General features: G+C 35.5%; 1 protein-coding gene across 1 annotated transcript; it reads right to left on the reverse strand.

Annotated features, from left to right (window-relative positions):
* Positions 1-1,290: 1,290 nt before the first annotated feature.
* On the reverse strand, positions 1,291-24,347 carry LOC106052263 (WD repeat-containing protein 54-like). The gene is made up of 9 exons (XM_013207585.2): positions 23,953-24,347; positions 23,696-23,758; positions 23,527-23,584; positions 22,602-22,658; positions 14,216-14,290; positions 13,840-13,972; positions 5,590-5,752; positions 4,206-4,271; positions 1,291-3,670 (listed from the first exon to the last, which is right to left on the reverse strand). Exons 1-9 carry the CDS (start codon positions 24,175-24,177, stop codon positions 3,539-3,541), a joined length of 972 nt encoding a protein of 323 aa, XP_013063039.1. The 5' UTR covers positions 24,178-24,347; the 3' UTR covers positions 1,291-3,538.
* Between the last annotated feature and the right edge of the window lie 148 nt (positions 24,348-24,495).

A 24,495-nucleotide genomic window follows, 5' to 3' on the forward strand; every position in this document is an offset into this window, starting at 1 on the left:
AACCCAAATCTGTGGTTTTCCTTTTACCATTTTCAGATAAATGCTGGGATATAGTTAAGGAGCGACTCAAGAGAGGAATACATTCCTACAGACTATGAGAACTACGATATTAGGAACTTTACGATAAGTCAAAACCTCGGCTCTTAAAATTAATCAACATTTGATGGTCTTTGATGAAATAGAATCATGTCATTTGAAGAACTGTCTAGTACAAATGTGATGTAAATGCAGAAAGCGTGTGCTGATCTGTATGAACAGCTAGGTGCAGCAGATGTGAGAGCAGTTTAGGTTTGATCAAGTCTAAGGAGCTACTGTGTGCTTTAGTTTTGTTGTCAAATCATTTAGATTTCAGTCACAGAATGATCAGACGTCAGCAGTAAAGATGTGCATTAGTAGATGATGAATAGGAGAATTAATAAATAGGGCCTCTCAAGATACAAAACGCAAATTTGTAAAAAAATGTGATGAAATAATTAGTATAACTATACTGCAAGATGAAATCAAAATGTTGATGGAGGGGAGAATGAATTTTGATTATTTTTTTATTGGACATATTAATATATGTACTTGATTTACATATTTGTTTTACTAATAAAAAAAATAAACCAATAAAAAAAATATAGACACAATATCGGCGGCAGGTGTTCAACTGTTCAAAGTGTTGAGGCAGGAATGAACAAAAAGAGGATTAAGACAAAAAAAAAAAAGGTCTTTGTTTACAGACCTTATTACTAAGACTTTGAAAATCTAAAGCAATATCCTTCACATTTCGTGCTCTGGGTAAGGAGCTATTAGTATTAAAACCATGTGGGTCTATGTCATCATAGTAGCCTATGAGCTAAATTCCCATTCTATGCAGTTCGGTTTTATTATTTTTTTACGATCAGACATTTTTTTCTTTCTATTATCTCAGTGGTGTAGTGCGCCACTTGTAGCAGTCGTGCAATTCCCCACTTTTGGCGCTCCATAGGTTGGCCACCCCTGATTTAGAACTTGTAAGGACTAAGGTCCACTGTGATTTCCACTTTGCGATGACCTTTAAAAACTTCACCAGAACATAAACAAATGTATGATCAACTTTGGCAGTCTAGGTTGTAGAGGAGGAAGTAATGTGGCTCATTTGAATCGTCTGCTGGGCATGCATGTACACACATTTTATCAGTTCACGTTCTCACACTTCTAGTATTCATTTGTGATTAGAATAAATTATAAGACTAATAATTGATTTATTATATTATCTTTTTTTTCTATGTAACAAATTAGTCTCACCAAATCAGCCGAAAAAAAAAATTAAATAAAAACATTTATTCACCTGTATGATTGAATGCTTTGCAATAGATTCCATAATTTATTGACAAACAAACACACACACAAACTTTATTTCAAACAAGCATTTAGAACTTTTATTTATCAAATAATAAATTATTGACAACCAACACACAAACTCTTTTTTTCAAACAAGCACTTAGAACTTAAATTTATCAAATAATAGTTTATTGACAAGCAAACACATACACACACTTTATTTCCAACAAGCACATAGAACTTAAATGGATAAATAACACCATAAACACAATAAGTGAAAGGAATGGGTTAGCAAGTCAATGTGAGGACTAAAATAATCAGGAAATAAAAAGTAGCCTAGATGTCAAAGTAATAAATATACCACAATACTTAAGAAGAGAAACTTGTATACATTGCACTGATATATCACGGACATAAGGTTTATAAATATGATATACCGGTACCATAGATATAGTACATATATTTCTTTTACAACTGACATATTAACATATAAATAGCTAAACAGTATTAGTTTCTTACATAAATAAACTGACATCCTCATCAAATATTAATTGGACACAATATAGCTCATTATTTATGTTGCTTGTTGGGTAGATTAGAACCAATCAGTATCTGATGGGATATAAAGACAGAATTACCAAGTGCTTACCTGAAAAACCCAAGATTCTTGAGTACTAATCCTCACATTTAAGGCTATCAAGTGATAAGTATCTCAATTTCAACTTAGGGGGAAGGTAATACTAGTCAGCTGTTTATAGCCACAATAAACAGGTGATTAAGTGTTGATTATATCTTTAATTTTTTTCTAATTCTCTAGAATGTCATTTGGAAAATTCATACCTCCAACATGGCTTCTGAATGAAAGAAAAGGAAGTAGGTCACTACTCAATGCTGATATATTTGAGACCTGAAGGAGGATCAAATGCTGACAGTGTTGAGGTCAAGAAAAAAAATAGTCCTCAATACTTGGAAGAGAGATGGACTCCAACTAAAAAAAGTAAGTGACAGAGAGAGATGGACTTCACATACAAAATGAAGAAGTCTCTTGAAGAGAAGGAAGAGAAAGAATGTAGAGAAGACCACAATCAAAACCTGCAATGAACTACACAAGCTTGCCCAAAACAAGAAAGCATGGTTGTTTGCAGTTCTCCAAATAGGTCAATATATTAATTGATATACAATGTGTGATGTCACACTTTAAAAATACTTTTAATAATTAAAATGTTATGTTGCTTCAAAAAATAAAAAAAAAATAGCCTTCCAAAATATTGTTAATTATGCAACAACAACAAAACAACTTATTATTGATTTCAAAACATTTTATCAAAGATTACAAGAATTAACTATCACAGTCCCATTACTTTGGAATAAATAATGCATTGACTTTCAAATGATATTAAAAATTAAAAGTTGAAATAATTTAATCAAGTAACACTAATATCACAAATTTTGCTGGCCAAGGCATTGTTCAGGCCTAGTGTTTGGAGGACACGAGTCATGAGATTTAAAGTTTGAGTAAGACTGTTAGATCAGAAGCGTAGCTAGGGTGGGGGGAGAATTTGAAAATCCCCATGGGCCCCAACTTGAGAGGGGCCCCCAAATGAGTGTTTTTTTACATTAAATATGCAAAATGCAGGAGCCCCCAAAGAGATCAAGCCTTACTGCCCCCAAATGATGGCGAATTCCTAGCTAAGCCACTGTGTTGTATTGTACATTTCATTAGCATTGTTGTAATATTTTGTTGTATGTAAATGCACTATAGTAAATGAAATTTCTTTATGGTAAAAAAATTATTATTTATGTATTAATATTTTATCTTGGAGACTTTTAAGGCAATACCCCATGTTGTTAGAAAGTCAAACTTGGTGTTTTGTGAATCAAAAAGACAGCTGACAAAGCTACATACAAAACAGCTCATTTAAATACATTCACTATAAAAACAAACTTGAGCTATTATTTATAAAAAGCTTAAATAAAAAAAAAAAACAAGTATAATAGACTTAAGAATCAAGTGAACACATTCTTCTCCTTATGGAACATTAGCACTTATGAAAATGTGACATTCTTATTTTAAAGATCTTTTATCGAATTGAAGACTTGTGATTATCAACAGACAAAAATATGCATTATTACATAATGATGCAAGACCTTAATTGAAGACATGTGACTTGATATGATGATTTAAAACAAGAAATTATTTACTTTAAAAAAACAAATAACTACGAGTGTTACATTAATTTTTTACAAAAAATATAATTTCATTACAGTCATAGCCAGTAACACAAATGACTTTCCCTTGGTCATCCACAAATTGACCACCAACTAATTGTAAGTCTGTTACACACTCAGCATGTCTATATTCAATCTGAAAAAAAATAAAAAAAAATAAAAATTTACATTATTGTTACTTTACTAGATTAAAAGTATATTTATATATATATATATATATTATATTTTTAATTTAGTAGAATCTAAACTTATTGTATACACAGCTCCAAATCTTTTGAGAAAATAACAATTAGATAGATGTAATGTCATTGTTACCAGCATAGTATACATGAGTGAATGATAAAAATATACAAGATATGCTATATTTAATAAAAGATGATTTACAAACAAATAATATTTTTAAAACTCTAAAATCATTAAAATAAAACCATAAAAATGAATCTGTTATATTTTTATTAAAATTCCTATATTAAATTGAATAAGTTACAGAAATATATGTTGTATATTTTTATTAAATTTATATATGCCTATTTAAAAAAATAATTTTGTTATGGAAATTTAACAGATTTATATTGAATGTTTATTATTGTGCATTAGTGCCATTTCAAAATGTGTATAAACTCACAATTGTCTATATGTCTTACATTTTATAACACAAAAGTTAATATTACCTGTGGAATATTTAATGGCTTCAACTGCCAGATCTTCAAATATGTGTCATCACTTACAGATAAAACCTACACGTTCAAACAGATAAACACAAAGAAAATGGAGAGATTATTTCAAACGCATGTTATGTGGTGCATGCAACTAATATTCTTTTTTGTTCCATTTTTTTGTTGAGAAAATGAAGAGAGAGAGAGAGAGAGAGAGGGGAATAACAATATTTTTCTTTTACTTCAGGGGACAAAACTTAATAAGTTCAAACCTGAAAGTGTGAACTAATAAATTACCTCCCCTGTATAATCGAATTATCAGCTGGCAGTAAGTGGTGTGTGATTTAATTTGTAAACATGTTTCATATTATTTAAACCAGACGCTGATAATTGTTTGTGATGGGAAAATGAAAAATGGAATCTGGTTTAACATATTAATATAGCAATTTGTCTCCCTATGTGCACATACTAAATCTATTTTTTTTAATACAAGGGGAAAAAAAAATAATTTCTCCATTAGATCATCACAACTCTTGAATGTTTAATGCCAGCTGATGATCTGCTCTAACACAGTCATGAAGATAAAAAAAAATAATTTGAAAATTAAAATTGGCCAAATTTAGACTGAATATACACTGAGTGTAAAAAAAAATGTAAATTGATAAAGTAGATCTCTATCTATATATCTATATATAGATGTAAAACCGAAACCCTCACTGATTTACTGACTCATTCAGCACTAATTATCCCACTTAGATGATATCAAAAATATATTATATCAGTTATTCCTGAACTAGCACTAGATTTTTTGTTTAAGCTCAGTTGTGTTGCACTTAAGAAACAATAGAACAAAATTGTGGAAAGGAGTGTCTCCTTTGGGATTTTCCATGGGAGGAGCAGAAAGCATAATTACTTCTTCCATAAGGGTTAGTAAAATTCAATTGGGAGGAGGGGAATACTGGGCATTCAACAGGTATGTTATAAAACAAGAAGTTTTATTTAAGAATGAAAAAAGTACTCTTGTAAATAAACAGCACATGAATTTAAAATTTCTTTTCACTTTGTTTGTGTGACATGAGATAAATTTGCTAAAATATTTTTTTCAACGTAGTGAAGCATCAGTATTTAGTGCAAATATAAAATACACTTTAGACTTTAATTTAGACATTTTATAAATTTTTCTTCTTCTAACCAGCTTTTTTGCTGCTAAACTGTAAGCTCTTTTGCAGTCTGGGCCAAGGAAAAGTAGCATGTTTTTTTTTTCTCACCTGTTCCCCACTGCCCTACATAGAGTGTTGGTGATACCAAGATGTTGTGGTAATTGAAAATGCAGATTATAATTTATTAAACCTTGAATTAACAAAAATGTTTAAATAAAAAATAAAAGGTAAAATTATACCAGTCCATTCTCCTTGGAAATGTCAACAGCATTAATAGATCGAGCATGAGCAGCTACTTCTGCACCAATGGCACCAGAGCTGGCATTAAAAATTCTAAGGTGACCAGATGCAAAGCCTCCAACAATAATACCCTTCCATACAGCTACACTGTTACATGGCCAACTGAAATTTAAGTTAACAATTATAAAAATTTCTTCCTTATAGAATGTATAAGTTACTGGTATACAATTTAAGAAATGAAAAAAATATTTCCAAATATGAAACTAAAATGAAGCGGGCGGGGCATAAAGAGTTATTGAAAATAATTTACATAAAAATTGAATTCTGGTCAACACAATAACCACTTCTTTTAAAGTTATGACATGTGATTGAAAGTTCTTTTCTTTTTTATTTTAGACAAATGTCTGGATTTGCTCTTTGAAAACAAATTTCAATCTAATAACTAGAGTAAATTTTCAAACACCACTAACATTAGTAATAACAGTTCAACTCAATATTTAAGCAAACAATATATTTCAAATACGACTATAAAATAGGTGTATGTAAAAATAATAAGGTACAAATTATAGTGTCTATCTTAATCATTATTCATTGCAGATTTTTGGGGATTTGAGATTTGTGATTTGAGGCACATCGGCACAATTTAGGCCATGTCGTGCCTGCAGTCCCTTAAGGACTACTCTCTCTCTAAACAACAAGGGTCAGATTCTATACAGTCATATAATTAAAATCAAGGTCTATTCACAGTTAAAATAGTAAAGGTAGTAAAATTTTAAATATTTGGTAAAAATCTAATGTAAATAGTGCAAGTTCACAAATTCAGAAATCACATCTTCGTAGATAGCCCCACTTCCCGAATAAAGCCCAGTACCTTCCCAGGGTCGACATTATTAAATAGTGTTTTTAGATTAGTGGCTCTAAAATATTTCGCCCTGACATCCTGGTATCTGGGGCAATCAACGAGGATATGTTCCACGGTGAGGCGAGAGTCACAGTACTCGCAAAGTGGGGGCTCCTCTCTCTTCAGTACAAAAGAGTGCGTGATGTAGGTGTGGCCAATCCTAAGTCTGGACATGGTTGTGCTACCACGCCTTGTCAGACCCTTAGATGTGGGCCGCCACCTGACATCCGCCACAATCTGCCTGAGTTTACTGTGAGTCTCAGCCTCCCATCGGTTCTGCCACTCTCGATAGGTGGCAGAGGCAATACTTTGTCTCAGGTCCGAGTAGGGAATTAGGGTTCCTGACACCGCATGATTTAGGGCTCTCTTTGCTTCTCTGTCTGCGGCTTCGTTTCCCTCAATGCCAACATGGGAGGGGACCCAGATGAAGGTGACATCCCTACGGTCGGCTGTTATTTGGTCCAACAGCTTCAGGCTCTTATGTACCAATGGGATGTCAGTCTTCATCCGCCCCAGAGCTTGCAATGCAGATTTGGAGTCGGAGCAGATTATAAATTTACTCCTTTCTGATGCTTTTACGGCCATAAGTGCAAGCAATATTGCGTGCAATTCGGCCGTAAAGATGGAGCAGCCATCGGGGAGTCTACGGGAGATTGTTTTGTTCCGAAAGGAGCAGGCACGGGGAGTCTACGGGAGATTGTTTTGTTCCGAAAGGAGCAGGCACACGCGACCTTTCCCTCCATTTTGGATCCGTCTGTGTAGATGGTGCCACAATCTCCGTAGCTCTCCTGCAGTTCCCTAAAGTGGACTTTTAGTATGCTTGGGTCTGTATTTTCTTTTTTGAAATTAAGGAGGGATAAATTTAATTTGGGTTTATTCATTAGCCAAGGAGGATTCTGAGGGGTTTCTATTTTAGAGATTTGGTCAATGGGTGGGGTTAAATTTTGAATGGGTTCTCTCATTCGAAGGCCCAACGGCTGTATGACGTTAGGCCTTCGATTGTATAATTCTACCTCTGTGGGGTTAAATATGGAGTCAAAAGCAGGGTTCGTGGGGTTGGATTTTAGCTTGACTATATACTGCATTGCAAGCTTTTTCATTCTTATATCCATGGGGAGTTCTCCAGCCTCCACATGGAGACTTGGGATAGGTGATGTACGAAACGCGCCGAGACAGAGACGCAGGGCAGCATTTTGTATTGGTTCCAGTATTTTTAGGTACGACTTCCTTGCTGCTCCATATATTATGGATCCGTAGTCTAGCTTGGATCGAATTAGACTCCGATAGAGCAGCAGCAAGGTATCTCTGTCAGCTCCCCAGTCCGTATGGCTGAGTACTCTTAGTATGTTTAATGACTTTTGGCATTTCTTCTTAAGTTCCTTAATGTGGGGGAGAAAATTAAATTTGGAATCTAAGGTGAGGCCTAAAAATTTTGTAGTTTTCACGACAGGGATCTTCTTTTTGTGTATAAATAGTTCAGGGTCTGGGTGGAGTCCCCTTAGATTACAAAAATGCATACTAACTGTTTTGGAGTCTGAGAATTTGAAACCATTATAGTTTGCCCAACCCTGAATTTTGTTTAAACATAACTGTAATTTTCTTTCTAAGGTGTTCATGTTTTTTCCATAAGTAAGAATGACAAAGTCATCAACATACAAAGAGCACTCTATGCCAGGGGACAGCGCATTTATGATGCTATTTATTTTAATGTTGAACAGGGTGACTGACAGAATGCTGCCCTGGGGTACACCCATTTCCTGGTCATGAGTGTCAGAAGCGGAGTTGCCCACTCGAACCTGAAATTTTCGGTCTTTCAGAAATTCCTCCACAAAACGGGGGAGGTGTCCCTTAAGCCCCATAAGCGCCAGGTCACGTAGAATGCCATGTTTCCAGGTTGTGTCATAGGCCTTTTCTATATCGAAGAATACAGCTACTAGATGTTCTCTTCTGAGTAATGCATTTCTAATATAAGCTTCCAGCCTTACCAGGTGGTCAGTTGTTGTCCGCCCCTGCCGGAATCCGCACTGGTAGTTTGAGATCACTTTATTCCTTTCCAGGTACCAGACCAGCCTACTGTTAATCATTCTTTCCATGGTTTTGCAGATGCAGCTTGTTAGTGCTATTGGTCGATAGTTAGCTGGGTCAGAGCCGTCTCTTCCCGGTTTAGGTATCGGTATAACTGTGGCTTTCCTCCAGCTGTTTGGGAAAGCGCCTGTTTGCCACACACAGTTATAGACCCCTAGCAGGACTGCCAATGAGGGTTCGGGAAGGTGCTTGAGGAACTGGTAATGGATTTCGTCTTCTCCAGGCGCTGTGTCATGTGACTTGTCCAGCGATTCCCTCAGTTCCTCAAGCGAGAACGGTTTGTTGTAGTCTTCATTGTTCTCTGACCTGAAATCAATGGGGTGTCTTTCCTCCCTGGTTTTGACTTTTTGGAACTCTGGCGTGTAGTGTGCAGTGGATGATTTTTCTGCTATTGAGGATGCAAGGCAGTCAGCTATTTCTCTGGGGGACGTGACAGTTCGTCCTTGGTTTTTCAAATGCCCTATTGCATTTGATTCTTTCCCTTTGATTCGCCTTACTGCCTTCCAAACCGCTCTAGCAGAAGTTTTGGCATCCAGACTGCCGACAAAACTTCTCCAGGAATTCCTTTTGGCTGACCGTATGGTTTGTCTAGCCTTTGCTCTAGCTATCCTGAATAGCTTTAGGTTTTCCTGGGAAGGATTCTTTATAAATGCAGCCAGTCGTTTTTTCCTTTCACCAATAGCACTTTTGCAAGCTGTATCAAACCATGGTTTGCTAGGCCGTTTTGGATTTGCAGAGGTTAGGGGTACAACTTTCCTGGCTATACTTAGTAGCTTGCTAGCAAAGGTATCAGCTGGGTTCTGTTCATGGAGGATATTTTCTGTGATATCATCAGAGCATCTTTTTTGGAATTGTTCCCAATCGGCCTTATTCAGTTTCCACCGCTGAGGTCGTCCCAATGAAGGGAGATTGTTAGTAATGATGATTGGGAAGTGATCACTTCCCCGTAGATCATTGCTAACTGACCATTTAAAATCGTCCAGAAGTCCGGGGACGCATACGGTGAGGTCAATGCATGTGAATGATCCAGTTCCTGGGTGCAAGTAGGTCGGTGATGCATCATTAAGTATGCATAAATCATGTTGGAGGAAGATATCCTCCAGCATACGACCTCTTGTGTCGGTATTGTTGGATCCCCACATGGTGTTATGGGCATTGAAATCCCCAAGGATTAAATAAGGCCGGGGGAGTTGTTTCAATAGGTCCTCCATGTCTGTTCGGTTTAATGGAGCGCCTGATGGTAGATACAGGCTGCAGCAAGTGATAACCTTGTGAAGGGTTATCCTAGCTGCTACGGCCTGTAGTGTGGTCTGTAGTTCTACCCTCTCATGGGGGATGCTATCCTTCACAAGGATACAGACTCCACCTGATGCTCTCTCTGCATCCTCAACATTCTTGGTGTAAGCACGGTAGCTTCGGAAGCTGATGCAATCTTTCAGAAATGTTTCCTGTAAGCAGACAGCTACAGGAGTCTCAGAGTCCATCAGTAGCTGCATTTCCTCGTAATTGGCCTTGAGGCCTCTACAATTCCACTGTACAATTCTGGAATCCATGGCTTATTCTAGATGACCTACTTGGAGCTATTTGGCCTTGGGAGGCCCCCGGAGGGGTTTCCCTTTATTCCAGTGACCTTGGTATTTTTATTCTTGGGTTTGGATGGAGAGGAGGACAACCCCCTTTTGGGGGAAGTCTTTCTCTCTGGAGAGGGGAGATCCCTCTGGTTAGAGCGGAGGTTATTTCCTCCTCTCTCACCTCGGGCATCCTCTCCGCTTTGATTTCTCCCCTTAGGGAGTTGGTCAACCTCTAACTCGGTAGAGGTTGGGGTGTCTGGCTGGGTTCTCTGAGGAGAACCTGTGTCAGACATGATGTCTCCGGGTTCTCCCGGAGTATTGGTTTTGACATGCTGCTCAGTCTCCATGCTCTCATCAGCGAGCACAGAGAACCTGTTCTTTAGCATGACAACAGGGCTTTCTTGTTTCTTCAGAGGTGTGTTCTTTGGCGGTGTTTTCTTCTGAGTTGGGGGAGGAGGAGGGGGTGGTGGGGTCAATGTGTCCGTCTGTGTGGCTATGGATCTTCCTTTCTTAGCAACAGCCTGGGCGTAGGTCTTTGTCAAGCCGAATTGGCCCTTGGGTAGGGCCAGTACAGCCGATTTCGCCTGGCTAAAGGTACATCCGTTTCTTGCCTTGTACTCCTGCACGGCAACCTCCTGTTTCCACACAGGGCAGTCCTTGGAGTAGGCTGAGTGGCCAGCTTGACAGTTTGGGCATTTGAACTGGGCTGTGCAACCCTTGTCCTCATGACCCTCTCCAGCACATCTGGCACACACAGTGTTCCTCTTGCAGACTGCCGCGCCGTGTCCATAACCCTGGCACTTGAAGCACCTCATGGGGTTAGGTATGTAGGGCCTCACTGGAACTCGTAGGTATCCTGCCTTCACATACTCTGGCGGTGTCCTAGTTCCGAATGTGAGGATAATAATGGCGGTTTTGACCTCCTCACCCTCCCTGCGCCTGGTAATGCGCCGGGCATGGGTGACTCCTTCAATGCCCTCCACTATTTCCTTCTCGGAACATTCCAGTAGGTCCCTAGAGCTGATTACACCTCTGCTGGTGTTCAGACTCTTGTGTGGCATGACTTCCACTTGGAGATCACAGAGTCTTCTGCATCTTAAAAGCCCATCAGAGTGTGTCTTGCTGTCTACTTCTACAAGGAGTTCCATTGTTTTGTGTAGCTTAGACACACTCTTGGGCTCTTCCACTACTGACTTGAGTCCCTTATAGATAATAAAAGGGCTCAACTTTGTCAGGCTTTTTCCCTCCTCTGTGCATCTAACCACCAGAAATGATGGCCAGGTGGCACAGCTTTTTGGGACCTCCTCTTTTTTATCGTCAATTCGACGTTTCTTGCCCAGACATAGGTCTGGGGCAAGTAGTTTTGTGTGTGTTTTTTTGTCCATATATATTTTGGTTAATTCGGCACCTGTGCTCCCCACCCGCCATCGAGTCCAACAAGGGGACGGGCCATTCGGATGTCCAGAATGAGCCCGCCAGGGCTACACAGGTGCTATACTCAGTCAACTGCTACATCGGACATGTGCCCGATACAGCAGCTCCCTGATTGACCCTCCAGCCACCGCCCTCCAGCATAGGTCGACGACCTATGCTGGTAGCTCGGCATGACCAGCCGGTTGACCCAGAGCGGGCCATCTGGGTCTCAGGTCTAGGGGAACTTGGAGCCAAAGTATTGTGTTGTTGTGGTTTATCCTCAGATAGCCACCACTCAAACACCAGGATCTCTTTATCCCCCCTTACCCGTCGCAGTCCACGGCAAACGGACTGGTCTAGGACGTAGTGAGAATTTAAAGTTAAGGAGACAGTGTGATGATCAATGAAGGCAGACTTAGGAAAAGAGGAGGCAGACACAATGATAGAAAAGAAGTAGGGCACTTTTGAGCTCCAAAAGTGCTAAGGAAAGAGGAGCGCAGTTTAACGTCATGTCTCGGGACGAGCAGATTTTTGGCTTTCAGAAACAAAAGTATTATTTGTAATATGCTTTCTGAGATTCTAATTATCTAATTTGATTGAGCTTAACTACTGACAAGGATTTATAGATCTAGTGTATTAATGGTAGTAGTATAAGAAATGTGGGGGCATCCATTGCTTTTCAAGACGAAAAGGAGCCATATATATAAGAAATTTACTCTAGGAACAGCATTCTTCATTACTAAAGATAAATTGATACAACTCAGCTTCCCAAACAAATACAAGAAATTAAACAAGGTACTAACTAATAGCCTAAATAGAATACCATACGCATTTATAAATACACAATGAAGGACAATCGCTGCTCTGGCTATAAAGGTATTTTAACAAATACCTGGTGGGCCGGTGGTAAAGTAAAAAGTAGTCTATAGGGCAGATGATGAAAAGGTCATCTTTTCTATGGCCTATTATTAATAAGGGGGTTATGTGGCCAGCACAAAGACCAACCGCCTTTACTTTTCCTCAACTAATATCAGGTACTCATTAGAGCTGGATGGACTCAGAGGCACCTGAAGATCCTGAGATTTAAAATCCCAGTCTTCACCAGGATTTGAACCCAAGAGTCAAGCACTTTACCGCTCTGTTACCGCCCCTCCTGGTGGGCTTATTGGCTTCGGTCACACAAAGCAATTATCAAACAATGATTTAAGGCTATATCTTTTATAGTCTTGTAGAACAAATGAGTGTACATAATACGGTACACTACTTGTGGGCCTTTTATGACACTATTGCCAGGATTGATTTTGACTACAGTCCACCCCTGCTGCCCTGGTTTCAACGAGCAAAAAAAAAAAGAAAAGAAATGAAAATCCTTACACATTAAACTAAAATAAATACCTTTAGATAAAATCCTCAAATCTGGCACTCTAAACCAACTAAAAAAAAATCATTTTTTAAATAAAGCAATAAGTTAGTAAAGTTCCTCTTTCAGACCTTGCAATTTATAGGGCAGATGATTTAAAGGTCATCTGTTTCTGTAGCAACAGTTAACAGGGGTGTCATGTGACCAACCCAATGACCAATTGCCTTTACTTTTCCAAAACTAATGTTAGGTATTTATTAGAGCTGGATGGAGTTACAGGCGACCAAAGATCCCAAAATTAAAAATCCCAGTCTTCATCGGGATTTGAACCCAGGACCCCCATTCGGAAGCCAAGCAGTTTACCACTCAGCCACCACACTTCCCAATGAATGACTTAATAGAGAAAGACTAGAAAAGTTAATTGTCACTGGCCAAGACAGAGCAGAAAGGGATCTACCACCCTAATGAACCACATACATATGTTAAACAATTAAATTATCTCCCTTAATAGGGCTAAAACAGTCCTACAAACCTAAAACCTTAAAAAAACTCTACTATATTAAAAACTCAAGACAGCACTTTAAACCTCAACAATAATATCAAGGTGTTCTCCAAAGGATCCTAGCATACAAATAGAGGGAAAGGAAGTAGCAGAGAAACTAGCCAAATATGGGAGAATAAGAAAGCAGTAGATAATACCACTCATTCTGAAAAAGATGAGAATAAAAAATAGAAAGACAAGTTCTCACCCTAATTTCAAGGAAAGAGGTAATTTTTATAAGTCATTCTGTAACAGAAACACTCCCAGAAAGTGTTTCAAGGACCAGATGAGAATCCTAATTAACTTTGCTTACCAGCTGAGAACCTAATTAATTTAGCTCATAAGTAGAAGGAGCTTTAAGATATAAACCATATTTACCCTTCTCCTCTTATATTAGAAATCTGCACAAGTCCAGATCCTTTAACCTTCCATGTCACAATAGTGCCGAGTTCATCAGCGCTGACCAGCATATCATGATCAGATGCAAGATGTGTGATTGGTGCTTTGTGAACTGCAATAAAAATTGTTACACATATATGTGCATATTTTCTACAATAAATATTTAAGCTAAATAAATAATTAAGCATTTTAAAATTTTGAAAATATTCACCAGTGCTAATAGTATATCGCTAGAAACATTTTCCACCTTTTTATCTTGTGCACTTTATTCCTTTAATTACTTTAAAAGTTACTGAATTAATATATGGTTTAATAGTCAAATTTATGTAGTCTATCCTAATGTCACCATTCTTACCATGAAGTGTATCTGATAATGCAACATTAGGGCCTTTAGAAGGAATGTTAAACACTAACACAGAATTGTCTGATCCTGAAAATATTTATAATTAAATTATAAATAGGTCTTTATTAGGTGATGAATATATATTTATTTATATGGTTGAATATGAAAAAGAGTTGAAAACAGTTTTTGCTTTGACAAAGAACAATAGGAAAAAAGCCTCCAAATAAGTGTAAATAACAAATACTTTTTGCTATTTAAACAGCATTACACTCAACCTTTGGTTTAAAAAAATCTTGCGATATTAGATGGAATATATATAATATTATAAAAAAAATACCCATTACCAGGGAAAATATTGCCTTTCATTTAAAAAATAAAGACTGATAACATTAAACATATTAATATGGCAGAAATAAATCTGACAAGAAGTAAATATTGATCATAAGAGTAACTTTTTAATGCATACAAAATACTCCTCTATATTTAGTGATGGACGAAAGTTAACCAGAGAGTTTAAAACTTTTAGTTTCAATAAAAAAAATTAATGAAGGCCAAAATTTAATTAGATAAAAAAGTAAAGTTAAAATCGGAGTTTAGATAATTTTTTAGTTACAAACTAAATTAAAAATTTGTAAATTTTTTCAATGGAAACATATATCCCTGTTTTCTGTCATGTGATATCAATGACTTTGACTATAAAAAAAAAATCAATCATCAACTATTTAGTCACAGTCTCCATTTGAAGAGGGACTGGTAAAGATGCTGGTAGAAGATATGGATATAGCCAATATCTGCACTTGAACCTAGCAACATTAGGAAATTTTGCTCAACATTTTGCCGAAAGCCACAGTAAGACTTCTCTGCAATATCATGAATTATATATTGAAGATAAAAGCAAACTAATAAGAAACAGTCCAGTGGGTATCAGCAAGTACTCATATTTGGAGAGTTAATAAAAGGGCATTCATAGGTATTACGCTACACTATATCAATCCAGTGTCTTCAGCTTTGGCATGCAGAAGATTTAAAGGCAAACATTCAGGAAATGAAATTCGCAAAAAAATTGCATATAATTTTTTTTAGAATCTAACATCCTTTCTATGGTGCAAAATCTTCTTACAGATATAACACTATCGAATTTGTGAAAGCCTCAAATTTATATCAGCAGTTACTTATTGCAGAAGAGGCATCAGATAGAGCCAGCAATTGTGGAGTCATTGAAAGTGATGACTCTAAATCTGAAGAGCACTTAGATATCATAAACATTTGTGACAGTTCTGATATAATCAACTCAGTTTACTAAGGATGACAAGACGAAGATTCAAAGGATTGGTTTTTGTCATCACATTAACGGTGCAAAAAATCACCTCCTTAACCTCGCAGCCAGTACTGATGCTGCCAAAACAATAAAGTCCAAATGTATTGAAGAATGTTTGATAGAAATGTGACCAAAACACAAGTTTTCTGGATTGCATTGAGCCAAAGTCCAAAACAGAATGATGTTATTGAGATCGCTAGCAAAACATTCATTGAGCCTACAAGCCCAAGTTGGAGCACTGAATAGTATGCTGCAATAAGAAGAGGTTAGTTTGGATAAAGTGGTTAATTGTCAGCTTGCTCTAAAAAATCCAAATGGCTACCTCTTAACAATGAAACCTGTATTAACAGCCATGAAGCTTCTTGAAGGAGAAAGTGATTTCTGCATTGATATATTGATACCAACATTTTTTTTTGGGGGGGGGGGGGGGGTAGAGGGGTTTCAAAGTAAAGTTGAAAACAACAATGATTGATTGACTTTTTGCTGTATATGTGCAACAATTGATACTATATTCATTATATTTGTAGCTTCTTTCAGTAATAAAATTTTAATACATAAATAAACTGTAATGTTTTTTTTACAGTTTGATACAAACATTAATGGATTATACCTGATATTTTGCACAGGGCTGGCCTTAAGCCACTGCAACCTATGCGGCCGCAGTGGGTCCCGCGCTTTCATAGGCCCCACGCTAATTATATGTGTAATTGCATAATGATGCAAAATATACAAAAAAGTTGTGAAAATCTAATATCATTATTAAAATCTCCTCAAAATAATCAATTACTGAAAATGTTTGACTTGATAAATTAGCTGAAGAGACTAATGATGCGATAATTAAGAGTGAAGCAGAAACACTGTATGAAACATTGAAGCAGTACAAAGTCTTAGTGTCACTTGTGTTATGGTACGACGTGCTCTTCCAAGTCAATTTTGTGAGTAAAGAACTGCAAGTTGAAACAGTAGATTTAAGCAATGCAATTTGATGAATAGGCTAAAAAAAATTGAGATTTGATGGGTTTGTTCAGATTCTTGTGACAGCAAAGGAGTTGGCTGAAAACATGGATGTTGTTGCAATCTTTCCAGCCCAACGTCAAAGGAAAAGGCAGTATGATAAATATGTGGAGAACTTCACACCTGGAAATGCAGAAGATGACTACAGGATAAATTGCTTCAACAGAATTGTGGACAATGCAATTCAATCCTTGCAGATGAGATTTGAACAGCTGAAATCAAACCACAATCTATTTGGTGTCACGTACACTATGACCATATAAGGTAACAGTTTTGAGTTGTTCGCCGACTTAGCTCGAAATAGCAGGGAAACAATAGACTGCAATGATTGGTTGGTTTTGCAAGAGAAGGTTGTTGATCACGTGATGACACTCTATAGCCCGGATGAAGCGTGTAGCTCCCAGTCAGTCTTGTACGGAATGTGTTAGTGTAAAGACGTACTAGAGTCGGTTGTAAATATTTGTAGAGATAGGATCTAACTTGTATGTAGTTAAGAATATATATTTTATTCATATCAAGACTCAGATATATTATTGAATAGATCAGTTATTCAAGTACATTTTAACCATTGTAACTATTTGTGTATAGTGTTTTCAAGTTATTAATTAAAGCAATTGTTTTTGAACGAAGAGAAGTTTCTTCATTGAATTTAGATCGTACTTAGATCATATTTGTCAAGTTGTAACTCCTAGACCTAGATGATCCTCTTATCAATTGGCAACATTCTATATGATCGTATCATCAACATAGATCTGTCTACTTCTATACGATCATCTTATTGAAAGATCATTTCAAGATCCTCGGCAATCACGATCGTTGATGGTGCAATATAGTTCAAGTCTTATCGTGACAGTAACACCATCTTAGAGTGTGACATCAACGCCATAGATGATATTGACATCTGGCACCTCCGACACTTGATAAAGGTCATCACAAGGTCATCAAAAGATCATCAAAAAGATCATCAAAAAAAAAAAATTTTTTTTTTTTCAAGATATAAGGAAACATTTTTCGAAACTTCGTCAATTACAACACTTCGATTTTCTTCAACTTGAGAATAGTTCTACTGTGTTCAAAGGTCAGTTTGGTTATCGATATCTTATCTTATCATAGATATAGATCTACGATAGAGTTTTCACTATAACTCTCGAGATTTAATATTATTATATTGTATTGGCATTGGCAATAAGACCAATATTATTTAACTGGCATGATATATAAGCCCAGTAATATTTAGCTGGCATAACATAAGCCCAGTTCTGGCATAACATAAGCCCAGTATTATTCAACTGACACAGTAGATAAGCCCAGTATCATTTAACTGGCATCATTAGTATTATAGATAAGCCCAGTAGCAATAACCTGGCACTATAATCTATCAAGTATCATTCAACTGACATCATTACTACTATAGATAAGCTCAGTAGCAATTACCTGGCACTATAAGCTATCAAGTAGACATTTTTCTACTAAACGATATCAAGTCAATCGTACAGAACGACGACTTTAATACTACAAGTTATACTAGATCTACAATCTCAAGAAAGAGAAAGTTCATAGCCTTGTACGGCTCAGCAATATTTTATTAACCTGATACGGTTCCATACATCTACACTTCCTACAACGACTCCAGTAGTACTTCTACTGTAAAACAAAGTTATACTTCATAGCCAGTTACGGCATAACTAACATTGATTTGTTATATTCTAAACGGTACTATATTTGTACATTTCAAGTTCGTATATATTTATCAACATGTCTCCAAAGACAAGAACACAAAGATTGTTGGAATTACTTGACAGCGGGGTTATTGGTATTACCGCCACATGAAATACTGCCTTTGGTAGATCATCAATTAGATCAAGAAGAAGAAAAACAAAACCAAGCTGAAGAAAAACAAAGACAAGAAGCAGAAAAACAAAGACAAGAAGCAGAAAAACAAAGACAAGAAGCAGAAAAACAAAGAGAATATGAAGCATAGAAACGTCAAGCAGAAAGACAAAGAGAAAAAGACAAACAAGACAAAAAGAACTGAAACGAGAATTATTAGAATTGAAAAATACTGAATTCAAAGCTGAACAAAGCAATGATACTACAATAGAAAGAATGTACCAGAGAGCTCAATCTAATAGAATTACACAAAACTTAGCATATCTCGAAGAAGGATTTCTCAAGAAGATTATTGTCCGCAAGTACACCAATGTAATTGAACAAATATATGTACCACTAAAGTACAGAAAACAAATAATTGAAGCAAAGCATGAGTTTCATTACACCAAACATATGAGTGTAACAAGTACCAAGAAGAGAATTGCCAAAGAATATTATTGGCCTAGCTTGAACAAAGATGTCAAGAAATATGTTAACAATTGTCCAGATTGTAAAAGAGACAAACTTAAAAAGAAGCAAAGTCAAAAGCAATCTAAATCAATTAAAACAAAGAAGGAACCAGACTACAAAGTCAGAACCGTCAACAATGAATCTATGAATCATGACTCAAGCAAATCTACAGGGACATCACTGCCTACTACATGTCCATCCCTACCTGTTACTACATGTCCATCCCTACCTGCTACTAGTTCTACATGTCCATCCCTACCAGACAATACAAGCCCACCACTACCAAGTACTTTCCCATCCCTAACCACTGATGATGACTTCATACATCAAGGCTTGAATAAGACTGCATCTGCATCAAATACTATGATATGCATTGAACATTTTTGCTACAATCAAGACAAGTCTCAAGAACCAGAAGCAGAAACTAAAGAAACTTTTATTCAATCAACTTTGGCTATACCAGACAAAAGAAAAACTATGCAACTTGACTCTAACACTCATACAAGTATTCCTCATCTGAAAGAATGTGAGTCAACTAAAGAAGCCATTACAACCAAGAACATTGAAAGTCAAAGAATAGTACATGAACACATGAAATCAAGACAGTTTGCTCAAGGTGATCAAGTCAAATTACTGTTACCAGATTTGAGTAACAAGCTGTTCTACAAATGGCAAGGTCCATTTCACATCACCAGAAAGATTTCCAACCTGCTTTATGAAATCAATGTCAACAAGGTTACCAGAGTATTTCATGTTCATATGTTTGAACATTACCATGAAACAGATAATGAAGACATCAAAGCAGAAGTTGAACATTTTACAAGCTTAGCAACTATTCCTGAGGAAGAAGAAGAAACATCATCAACACCCATTCCTGAGATAGATGTTTCATTACCAGCATCAAATCAAATTGACATTCCAAAGGTCATCACTCTGGATGACATATCAACATCAAATCAATTTGACATTCCCAAGGTCATCACTATGGATGACATAGCACTACAGAAAGTGAAGGACACTAAAGTGTTTCCAGACCATGCAGATTTCTTTACCAGTGTTTCTGAAACATTTCCAGTACTGCAATTTGAAAGACAGAGAGCAACAACATTGACAACACCAAGTTTCATCCTCCGTCCACTCAAAGGGCAACTTTTCTTCAGAAAGGAACAAATGAACTTCTTCAACATTGCTGTATTGACCGATTGAACTCAGACCTGTTCAGTCATTGCTCTATTGAACATTATAACGCAAAGCATTCTGATACCATTGTTCGTCAAAGTTCATCAACCAGAAAATTGAGTTTTGGTTTCGGACAGTTCTTATTTTCTCCAAACTCAAACGCGGTTCAGTCAGAAATTATCTGTGAGATCAATATGACATGGAGACAACAGCTTCATAAACTGAAAGACCTTTTCTTCAAGTTTAGAAAACGTGCACATACATCCATGACGCAACTCAGAAGGGTTCAGAACTTAACATTTCTATTTTACATATGTATTATAGCATATTTAGTGTCACTTGATCCATTATCATTCATACTCGTCAAGGAAGAACAATATTCAGTTATATTTAATTAATTAATTAATTTGTCTACTCATTTTTTCCACAGGAGTTCTATATCAGATGTTACATTTTTTAGCACCAAGCAATCCACCAAGGAAGATCACTCATTCAAGATACTTTGTTTATTGTGTTTCAGCATCTTTGCATGTGACATGCATCAGACATCTTAATTTTTAAATCATGTGTATTTTATTTCAGGTATTTTATTTCAGGTATAATATTATTGCATATATCCTATTATAATAGTACAGATACATGACATAATTGGAATTTTTCATTGCTTCACACATGTTAAGATTTATATCACATTGAGTATTATTATTCAGAAGATTGATCACATTGAGTATTATTTTCTCAGAAGATTGTCATGTACTATCACAATTATTTTTTCTATGTCAATTTTTCATATGCAATATATTTTTCCATGTACACATTTTCACATTAGTACTAACCAAATGAGTTATAATGTCATAATTATTTTTTATATTTTAAAATGATGACATTTTACATGTATTATTTTAACGCATTTCTATTACCATACAAATGCTTAAGATAGCGGGGGGTAATATGTCACGTACACTATGACCATATAAGGTAACAGTTTTGAGTTGTTCGCCGACTTAGCTCGAAATAGCAGGGAAACATTAGACTGCAATGATTGGTTGGTTTTGCAAGAGAAGGTTGTTGATCACGTGATGACGCTCTAAAGCCCGGATGAAGCGTGTAGCTCCCAGTCAGTCTTGTACGGAATGTGTTAGTGTAAAGACGTACTAGAGTCGGTTGTAAATATTTGTAGAGATAGGATCTAACTTGTATGTAGTTAAGAATATATATTTTATTCATATCAAGACTCAGATATATTATTGAATAGATCAGTTATTCAAGTACATTTTAACCATTGTAACTATTTGTGTATAGTGTTTTCAAGTTATTAATTAAAGCAATTGTTTTTGAACGAAGAGAAGTTTCTTCATTGAATTTAGATCGTACTTAGATCATATTTGTCAAGTTGTAACTCCTAGACCTAGATGATCCTCTTATCAATTGGCAACATTCTATATGATCGTATCATCAACATAGATCTGTCTACTTCTATACGATCATCTTATTGAAAGATCATTTCAAGATCCTCGGCAATCACGATCATTGATGGTGCAATATAGTTCAAGTCTAATCGTGACAGTAACACCATCTTAGAGTGTGACATCAACACCATTAAAGATCGTGACATTTGGGTTTCTTATCAGCTTCAAGAGCCTTCAGCTTGATGACATAAGAAGGTTTGCAGGGAGCCTTGAGCAAGCATTGACATCATCAACAGACCAGTCAGCAGATATATGTGGGCAAAAATTAGCAGTTGAAATGGAATTTTTAAGGCATATTCTACCAAATACCAACAAAACCCCGCTAGACATTTTAGCTTATCTGTCCACTAATGAAAGGTACACTGCTTTCCCAAACAACTTTGATGCACTCAGAATTTTTTTTTAACAATATCCGTAAGTGTGATATCTAGTGAAAGAAGCTTCTCGTGCCTCAAGCTAATCAAGAATTACTTATGGCCAACAATTCACGACGAAAGATTTAACAATTTGGTAATTCTTGCTATTGAGCGTGATCTATGTAGGAAACAGAATTTTGATGATATACTATATGACTTTGCTACACGCAAGGCTCGTAAAGTAAAGTTAATTTGATTGTGATTTTGTACTTAGTCAAAAAAAAATAATTTTTTAACTATTTTTTTTTTTGGTGATATAATTTTAATTAAAATATTTTATTTTAGTATACCAGTTTTTATTGTATTTTTTTTAAATTTAGTTAAGTTCCCATCACTTTGTTATGTTCTCATTCAAGTCAATTATTTTGACAGTTTAAAAAAAAAAAAAATTCTGCCAATTTAAACGGTACAAACAAAAGTGAATAAAATTCTAAATAAGAAAAAATCAAGCAACAACTTAGAATAGCAAGTTTTTTTTCTAGAAGCCTAAATTATTCGTCTTACACAACTGTCAGCAAATATTTATTTCTGTAAAACCTACAATAGACCATTGAATAATACTTGCAAAAGAGCTTTTCTTCTAAATTTAAAGCTTATTTAGTTTATAGAACACAAAATTATACAATTGTGATAGATTACAGACTAAAACACCATATATTTACCAACACAAAGAAAATTTTCTCCAACACCCTCTATTCCTCTGGCAAGATGAGATTCCTCTGATTAAAAAAAATATATATATACATAAATATATATATACATATAATACATAAATATATATACTATATATATAAATATATATAAAGAAGAGTTCTGGCTACCTTATCACTAATTCTCCTTAGATGGATGAAAAAATAAGGAACTATAACCATGAAAGCAGAACTACTAAGTCCTTTCCAAAATAAAAAAAAACAGTGGTTAAAAACACATTTTTTTTCACAGCATTGTTCTTATACGTTTCCATTAAGCCAGCATACACATGTTTAATAACAAGAAATTTTACTTCCATCCTTTTTTGAAACACTCATTAACAGTGATAACTTTAATTTGCTTCAGTGTTTTAAAATGTTTATTTCGATACATTTTCTCTTTCTTTTTTTGTGGAAGTAGAAATGGTCAAAATTGAAAAAAACAATTTATAGAACCTGATGGATATTTCATTATTTTGGTAACACAATTAAAATTGAGACAAAACACTTCATTAATTATTGAATTGATTAAAATTTTTATTCATCATTAAAAGGCCATGGAACTCGGGGGATAAATAAACAATTATTGCCTATTTCTCTTATTAGTGAGTATCCTTTTGCATATGGCTGCACCCAAGCAACGGTAACATACAATAAAAATAAAAATATTTAGTTTACTATAATATCCTTGTATGAATTGACTAAAGATCATAGCATTCCTGATAACAGAAATAGAAATGCTAGTTTATTAACAAAAATTTCATTCAAAAACTAGACTATAAATTATATTTTTAAAAAATCTGATTGTTTGAAGCAAGAATTTAAATAAAACAACCAATAAATTTATTATTAAACAATTTTTCAACCCATTTATGTTATAAATATTTTAAAAGACCACCTAAGGAATCTCCGAGAGAATGCCAGTATACCAGAGTTACTCCATCTGACTCGAACATCTAATAAATCGGAATATTAAAAAAAAAATTAGACAAAACCAACCAACAAAGAAAAACTTATAAAAATTTATTTTAGTAAACTTCTTAAGTTAGATATCACGTGCAATTTACCTGGATACCACGAGTTGATGTCATCACAAGAATTGTTCGAGATGGAAGATTAACCCACTTGCACTAAAAGTAAAAAGAAAATAAAGCTTAGTAGCACAATTATAGATGAAAATCTAGATCTAAGTTTCAGATATAGTATCATATATGGTGTGGCATTTGTCTACTTTTGTAGCATTCAAAACTAACTTTGTTACATGATTACATGTAGGCTAATAATTAAAAAGAGGCAGATTCGAGTTACGTTTGACAAATTTCACCTGTAAAACAAAGGGAACTCCAATGGAAGCAGAAGGATCTTTGCATCCAACTTGTTTCCCGAGCACACTATTTCCGTCAATCGTTGCAACTGATAAATTTACCATTGACTTATAAACAACTGCATAACTTATCTGTCGTTTGTCAGGTAAAACATAGACCGCAAGATTATTGCATAGTGAAGATGTCGAACTTTTCAGAACTATCGGTTTATCTCTGCGGTACATTTTAAATAATAGCGTTAAATTGGTCTATGTCTATAACCACTTAAACATTGAGAGAATTATTTAGAAATCTTCTGAAATACTTCAAATAGGTCCTTTACAAATTAGATTCTATATTTATGTGAAGGAAAAAAAGAGCTGTTGCTGAGAACGCTACTTTTTGCATGCGCAATTCCTATTTCCGTTTTAGGGGTACAGTAATTTTTATATTTATTATATATTATTTTTAAAAAACTATATTATCTATTTCTAAGTATCGATAATATAATTCATGCTGATTTTATTTTTAAATTATGTAAAATTGGTAATTCTTACAAATTG

The sequence above is a fragment of the Biomphalaria glabrata genome, chromosome 1 (genome assembly GCF_947242115.1).
Source record: "Biomphalaria glabrata chromosome 1, xgBioGlab47.1, whole genome shotgun sequence".
Taxonomy (NCBI): Eukaryota; Metazoa; Mollusca; class Gastropoda; family Planorbidae; genus Biomphalaria; species Biomphalaria glabrata.